General features: G+C 31.9%; 2 protein-coding genes across 2 annotated transcripts; one reads left to right on the forward strand and one right to left on the reverse strand.

Moving 5' to 3' along the window:
- Positions 1–1,539: 1,539 nt before the first annotated feature.
- On the forward strand, positions 1,540–4,314 carry LOC120623718 (caltractin-like). Its single transcript, XM_039889908.1, has 3 exons — positions 1,540–1,719; positions 1,789–2,161; positions 3,215–4,314. Exons 1-3 carry the CDS (start codon positions 1,717–1,719, stop codon positions 3,376–3,378), a joined length of 540 nt encoding a protein of 179 aa, XP_039745842.1. The 5' UTR covers positions 1,540–1,716; the 3' UTR covers positions 3,379–4,314.
- Positions 3,851–6,700, reverse strand: LOC120623717 (ribose-5-phosphate isomerase). The gene has a single exon (XM_039889907.1). It carries the CDS (start codon positions 6,369–6,371, stop codon positions 5,571–5,573), a length of 801 nt encoding a protein of 266 aa, XP_039745841.1. The 5' UTR covers positions 6,372–6,700; the 3' UTR covers positions 3,851–5,570.
- Between the last annotated feature and the right edge of the window lie 1,162 nt (positions 6,701–7,862).

Here is a 7,862-nt window from a genome sequence, read left to right on the forward strand (position 1 = left end):
CATGTGATACTATAAACGCACTCTGTTGATTTGATTGGATGTACTTATATGCCTATACCTATATCATAGTTATAATAAAACAATATTGTTAATATTGTAAAAAAATAAAATAATCATTATAAATAGTAATAAAATGTCTACTTTTTACGAGTGGAGTAAAAGAGCCAGCATTTTTACTACTTCAGGTGTTGTCACACAACTCTGATCTTAATTTGTTGAAAATTGGAATTAGATATATTAATATTATATAATAATATTGTTTGGATAAAACATAAATATAAAGTGCAAGCAATAAATATGTTAAAGAGTTTAAAACCTTATATTGTATATATAGACTTATGAAAATAAAATCATGATTCTTGAAAAAAAATTTTTATTTCGATGTTTAAGTCACAATTGTAAAGCTTTTTATTCTTATCACTAAATTTTTATACGTCCGTCTGTATGTCACCTACTTTTTCTTGACCGAACGTTAAGTTGCGTAATAAAGTAACTGGTCCATCATTGCTTTAATTAAAGTCTAGACCGAAAGACGGAATGCCATTATAAGTATTGGGTTACGAAGAATGAGGTGCTTATTACAAATGACGAAAAATTCGTAAATCAAAAAATTGACAAAAAGATAGTTCAAATAAAACTACGAAAGGGAGGAATATCTTATTATAAATTATCTCTGTTTATCTGAGGGACTAATTATTTTGGTATAATTGGGTAAGAATATGAAAGTCAAAATGTTAATTTATAAAAGCTGTTATCATGGAATCCATAATATGCACAACAATTATTGATTGAATAATTATTAGTCATTGCCCTGTTTATATGGAATATTAAAATAACCTTTCTTTTCATTAGTTAAATAAATAAATAAATTATCTTTTTTTCACCCAGTAATCATAACGCTAAAATATTTTTTCTTTGCGGTTCAAAGGTACGTTGAAAAACGTAGCGTTGGCAATTAGTAGACCCCCATTAGAGTAGTCTCAAAGCGACTCAAAAACGGCACATGCTCTTAAAATTAAGAAATCCCTACATTAAACCTAAATGACTAGCAGTCGACGTTAATCTAATAGTATAGGTCAATTAATTTATTTCTTAGATTGATATGATTATGATTACATTATTGCAAAGTCAAAGTCAAATATGTCTTTATTCTTCTTCATCTTCTTTTGATTTATGGCTTTTCATTTCTTTATTCAAATAGGCACGTAGATGGCACTTTTGATGCGTACATGACATTTCACTATTTCCTAGTATGCATTTCCCAGTGCATACTAGTAAGAGGAATTTAGAATATTACGCAATTTAGAATTTACCCAATGACTAAGGAAGTATTAATTTTTCTCATTATTTGTATTTACCGTGCTCCGTAAAACCACTGACCTCTATTATATTATAGCCTAAAATATGTAACTAAATTATTTTTAGAGTTCCTACTGTCCCAAATCTACAATCTATAGAGAACACGCTCAAAAGTCTAGAATCCAGAACCAGTGACAATCGCAAGAAACAAAGGAATCATGTCAAACATCAATTTGACAGATGACACTTGCGCGATATTTTGAATGAATAAATTTGAGAAATTTAAAAATATTAGTTTCGTATGTTAAATTCAAACATTAGTCTTATTTTCTAATAATATTGTGCGAATTACTGGTTATTGCGACTTAGATATCGTAAATATTTTACATTTGCATCGTGGGCTTCAAATATTGTGTGATGGTACGCTAAATAATGTCTTACTGAATTATCGATTTGTATGAATTAGCTAAAACTTTATTACATTTACAGACAACTGCTGTGGTAAGTAATCAAAAAAAGGGCGCCGCAACCAATAATGTTCCTCCTGCTGGAGTAAGAAAGAAATCTGGTCCCAAATTTGAATTGACAGAGGAGCAGAGACGGGATATAAAAGAAGCGTTTGACTTGTTCGACACTGAGAACACGGGAAAAATTGATACAAAAGAGTTAAAGGTTGCCATCAGAGCACTCGGATTTGAACCAAAAAAAGAAGAAATAAAAAAAATGATAGCAGAAATTGATAAAGGTGATGGTAAAGTATCATTTGAAGACTTCTTAGAGCTGATGACTGTAAAGATGGCAGAAAAGGACACGAAAGAAGAGATCATGAAGGCTTTTAAACTTTTTGATGATGATGAGACAGGTATTATTTATTAATGTAACATCATATTAACTGCTGAAAATATTCCTTACGGGATGGGTTGTTTGAGACATAAGCGGAAACAGACTTACCTGCAACTTGTAAAGGTGGTTATAACTGATTGTTTAGTTGTGTGTTGTCTAGTTTACTAAATGTTATAACAGCAAATAAAATAATGACAGCTTCATAAAACTGGTAGGACATTATCAAACAATCTTTGTATTTGTCTGAATATAGAAAATACAACTATTTTTGTGATGACAGACAAGATAATAGAAGAATAATAATTGCTTTATTAACAATCTATTTAAATTTGCCTCAGCCGTTAATATGAGTATTATTTATCTTATCTATATATTATCTACTTATATTACTATGCAATTTCCAGGATACCATAGGTGTCCTAAAACTTTTTTTTAAATCCAAAAATCTTCCATAATAATGCTTCCTGCTAATGAAATAGATATGCTATAAGGTGGTTTTTTTATATTTAAAAAAAAACACATATGCTCAGGAACTATAAACCTAAAAATACTTGTTTCTACCAGCAATATAATTACATTATAGAACACATACGCTATTGTGACCTAAATATGATAGTTTGATATCTTCCCTCCACAGACTTTTTTGTAGGTGATTATGAGTACATACTTTTATCATGTAGTACATATTTTAGATGTATCATCAATACTTTTCTTAATGCACGCCATACAATTAACTTTTGGGTTACATTATTGTTAATTTATTAATCACAGCTCAAACAATTTCGATAAAATTTAAAACCTGCAAAGTATGCCCTATAAAACAAAAAAAAAATTCAAATTGGTTCAGGCATCTTCGAGTAAACATACATTAAAAAAAAAGATTCCAACCAATTGAGAACCTCCTCCTTTTTTGAAGTTGGTTGAAAAGAACCACAAAAGTTTTTTTACCACCCTATCAGCTTGCCAAAGTAAAAAAATCTACATATACAATTAAGGTTCTATCAATAAGCTGATGATATATCTTTTTTTTAATTATAAGAAATATCTAATCATTTTTAAATATAACTTTCAGGAAAGATCTCATTCAAGAATCTTAAACGAGTGGCAAAAGAACTAGGAGAGAATTTAACAGATGAAGAATTACATGAAATGATTGATGAAGCTGATAGGGATGGTGATGGTGAAATCAACCAAGAGGAGTTTTTGCGCATTATGAAGAAAACTAGTCTGTATTAATTACTTGGATGTTTTAAATTGGTCTTGTAGCACAATTTTTAATCTTAAGGTTTCTTTATACATACACAACACAAATTGTAAGCTTTGATTACTAGAAAAAAAACTCTAATGTAGTCAATGACAGCTTCTTAAAACTGGTAATACAATTATCTTTTGGATGACAGACAAATCTGGATTTCATGCATTAATTATTCCTAGGGCGCAGTCTCCTTACGAAGGTTGGCAATCATTAGGGCTATCTCTACTTTGGACATTGCTGTCCTAAATAATGTTTTGGTGCTCTTTTGTTGTTGTAGATTTTTGAGCCATGATATTCTTCTCCGGCCAGGCCTTCTTCTTTCTCCACTAACCAGGTTATTAATATTTAATATCAAAAAGGAAACTTATCACTTCTTGCAGGGTTGACAGCTATCTATAGTGTATCTTTTATTTTACTATTTTAAATGACGTGGCAGAGTTAAGACACAAAATATTTTTTGTAAAAAGTATTTATTTATATAAACATTCCATGTATTTTTCTTAATCTATAGCACAAATTGAACAGTAAACTAGAAAAGATCCATGTCCGCTCAACAATCAAAATGCACATTCTCATTAAATATGAACAAAACATCATCATGGTTTTCTATTTTTAAAACCAGTCAACAAATACATATAATTATTTCATCAACAAACAGTTAATACCTAGTTAGTTATACTTTAAAAAAACTTGTGTAGTTCAGTAGCCAAAATTGGAATTCTGCTACAATATCAAAATGTTAATTGGCTTACCATTAAAGTGCTTACTGATGTTTAACATGTGATAACAGCACAACTGACATCAGGCCAGATAAGTTTGTAGGACTAAATATTTTATTTTTAATACAGATATCAGTAGTTACCTAGCCAATGTTTAGTTGATCTATAACCTCTGAAAAGTTATCTACAATCATATTATAGTATATAAAAAATGTATTTAGATGTAAGCAGCTATAGCTAAAAAACAAATACTTGGTAAAATCTACTTTTGAATTGGAAAAATGTTTTGTTATTGAATCTTCAGTTGAAGCAAATATTTATGATAGCATAACTCCACTAAATCCAGCTTTAAGACCTTTTACTAATAATTTTAAGTGGCATGGTTATTATTGATCACATATTTTTCTATTGATGTACATCTTGCTAATCTTTTTCTATAAAAACTTGAATGTAAGCTTATAAAATTATTTCAAACAAAATATTGTATAAGTATAATGAATAAAAAAGGTGTTATTGCAGTCTATTTCATGTGCACATAATTTGCGTATTGTATAATATAAACAATGAACAAACTTAATATATTTCAATAGTATATCAAATCTGGAACTAACCTAAATAAAATAGGCTGAGACTGGAAGAAATTACAAAGTACCTCAGCACCCAGATTTTGTAATTTTCCATTTTTTTTGTTTACAACACAAAATTGTTCAATTAAATTTAAGTTCAGAAATGAGTTTGAAAATTTTAATATGGAGTCTGGCTTACCTACCCACTGTTACATACCCAATTAGTAGCCACACATAAAACTTAAATCTTAATTAGTGTAAAATCTCCAAGATAAGCTCTTAAAATTTAACTGGTGCTCTTAAGTGAATAAACTTTTTTTTTAAATACATATTTAAGGGAAATTTTGACTTGAAAAATCAAAAACCAATTATATAGGTGGTTTAAAATATTTGCTAATAGTACTCAAACTTAACTTTATTTCACATTAATAATTATTAATATTATAGAGCCAATAGTTTGTTTGTTTCTTAGTTTGGCTGAAAACTCTAAACCTTCCAACTATTGGTAAAAATTGATAAATTATTTTTGTGTGTGGATAGTCATTTTATTGAGGAAGGCCTTATAACATCCTGCAACAACCAATAGAAGCAAAGCATGGAAAGGGTTAAAGTTACGCAAAACCATGTATGAATTGTTACCCCTGTAATGGATACTTGGATAAACTAAAATTAACAGGGACTATGTCACAGGCAATGTCTAAAAGCTTATATTTGGGAAGTCTAACACAGATTTTGAATTCATATTAATTTTTTGGAAAAAAGGAAAATTCAGAAACATTGCAAGCTAATATTCCAACATTTTCTCAACATAATTATAACATGCACTATAATTAAATATTTACACATTTAGGTTGACTTTTTCATCATAATAATTTGACTTTTTCATCATTATAAGAAAGAACTGTTTCTCTCAACAACAGTTCCTTCGGGTTGGCCAAAGTATGCCTTTTTGCACATTCTTACAAATAGTCCAGTTTCTACTACACCAGGAATCATTTTGATAGATTTGTTCACCACTTCCCAGTCCAAATCTTGATCAGAAAATATCCAATCAAGGATGAAATTGCCATTATCAGTAACTACAGGACCCGCTTTTGCAATAGCATTGCGTAACTTAATTTGTCCACCAAACATAGATATAACTTTATTCTTAATAGGAACATAAGCCATGGGAATAACTTCAATAGGTATGCCTTTTTTGTACTGGTCACCTAACTTCTTTGAGTCCTTAGTGTAATCTGCTATGACAATAAGCGTTTTAGAACATGCAGCTACAATTTTTTCTTGCAGCAAACAGCCTCCACCACCTTTGATCAACGTCATTTGGAAATCAACTTCATCAGCGCCATCAATGGTGACATCTATTTCTGGATTCGTCTCAAGCTCCCCCAGTATGAGGTTATGTTTGATAATAAGCTGCTTCGCTTGGAATGAGGTTGGTATGCAGGTTACTCTGAGATTCTCAGTTTCAACTCTCTCAGCTAAACGTTGTACTGCGTAAACCACTGTCGAACCGCTTCCCACGCCAAAAATACTGTTGTTCTTCACATATTCATCGACCGCGCGGTATGCCGCCACTTGCTTAGCTTGTTCCAAAGACATAATTTTACTTGAACAATGGACTAGTAAATGAAAATTAGTATATCTCAAACTGCAAAGTAGCTTCCGAACTGAGTACAAAGTCTGCATAAATCGCGTATATTGTTTTAACCAGACAGATATCTATGGAATAAAAGTTTTGTGTAAACTGTCCGTGTAAACTGTACGGCACTAGGCGTTTTACTAATTAACTAAATACAAAAAGACAATCAAAGTATAAGGCTTTATAATAATAATTAAGTGACATTGATAACGAAAGATCACAATTACGTAGGTACTCAATAGAAAATTGAAAAATAGTTCAAAACAAAGATTTCTAAATCTTGTTTTCCCACAGTCCAAAAGTTTACAACCACAGAATAAGACTGGTGTACGACTTTTTACCAAAGAATATAATCAGAAATATGCTATACGTTTTACTCAGTGATGGCAAAGGTTGCGTCACTTGAGTTTTATCTATGCAACCTCCTCACTCTCGCCGAAAGAACAAGAACGGTGACGAGTGCGCATGCGTGTGAAGAGGGACCGCTCGCGTCGACTTGTACACTCCTCCAGGTACCTAGAGTATTTTTTATCATTTTTAATCAACAAATAAAAGCAGGTTTTGTTCAGGTTGAAATTCCACTGAATCGTGTAAATCGGGCAGTTTTTTTTTATTTCACTACAAGTATGCCCTTGACTGCTATCTTAAGACAGGCTATCAGGCAAGTGATGATGCAGTCTAACATGGTAGCAGGCTAACCTGTTAGGGAGTATGGCAGTTACATATTATATTTAATCCATCCTCCTAATCGGTTTTTACGCGACATCATACCGGAACGCTAAATTGCTTAGCGGTACGTCTTTGTCGGTAGGTAAGGTGTTGGCTAGTCTCTCACCAGACCAGACCAGAGAAAATTCAGAAATAATAAAATGTGGAGCGGTAATTGGTTCATATTATGACGGAGTCATTTTAACCTCATTTTTCAGCCTTTAACCAACGTGCATCATGTTTGATAGTTTGTCGACAAGTGTATTTCAGATTACCCGAGAGTGGAGAGATACCTCTCGCTTTGGCATCACTCACCGCGTGCCTCGCGCTCGTTGTCCGAGGGTGAAGTTAGAGAATAAAATGAAGCGTAGGTAGGACGCAGCGTTTGTATCCTCATTGCACACTTCAAGTTCGTATTATTTACCTAGTATATAAGGTAGGTAAAGCGGAAGGCCTAACTCGTAAGACTTCGCCCCGCGTTTTATGTTGGAGTTACGTGCTTTTTAAACAATAAAATAGCACTGTCTTCAACGATGATGGAAATATCGTAAGGAAACCTATATTCCTGAGAGTTCTGCATAATATTCTCAAAAGCATGTGGAGTCTGTCAATCTGCACATTGCTAGCGTGGTAGACTACGATCTAGGCCAATTTCATTCATAAAGGAGATCTTTGCCGGGGTCCCTGTAGTAGGTGGTAATGGATTGGTTATGACTATGACATTGAGAGTAGCTTAGGATGACAATGCGAACTGGTCGTTATATTTTGAAGTTATAACTTTGATTATAACTACGTTATGTAAGTAATATTAGATTAAGCGCCACTCGTGG

This window comes from Pararge aegeria, chromosome 5, assembly GCF_905163445.1.
Source record: "Pararge aegeria chromosome 5, ilParAegt1.1, whole genome shotgun sequence".
Classification (NCBI taxonomy): domain Eukaryota; kingdom Metazoa; phylum Arthropoda; class Insecta; order Lepidoptera; family Nymphalidae; genus Pararge; species Pararge aegeria.

Bases quoted from the DNA above. Each gene is read 5' to 3' on its own strand.
- LOC120623718 (XM_039889908.1), top strand. The intron at 2,162-3,214 runs GTATTATTTATT...TATAACTTTCAG, and splicing joins TTTTGATGATGATGAGACAG to GAAAGATCTCATTCAAGAAT.
- LOC120623717 (XM_039889907.1), bottom strand. From the start codon at position 6,371: ATGCAGACTTTGTACTCAGTTCGGAAGCTACTTTGCAGTTTGAGATAT.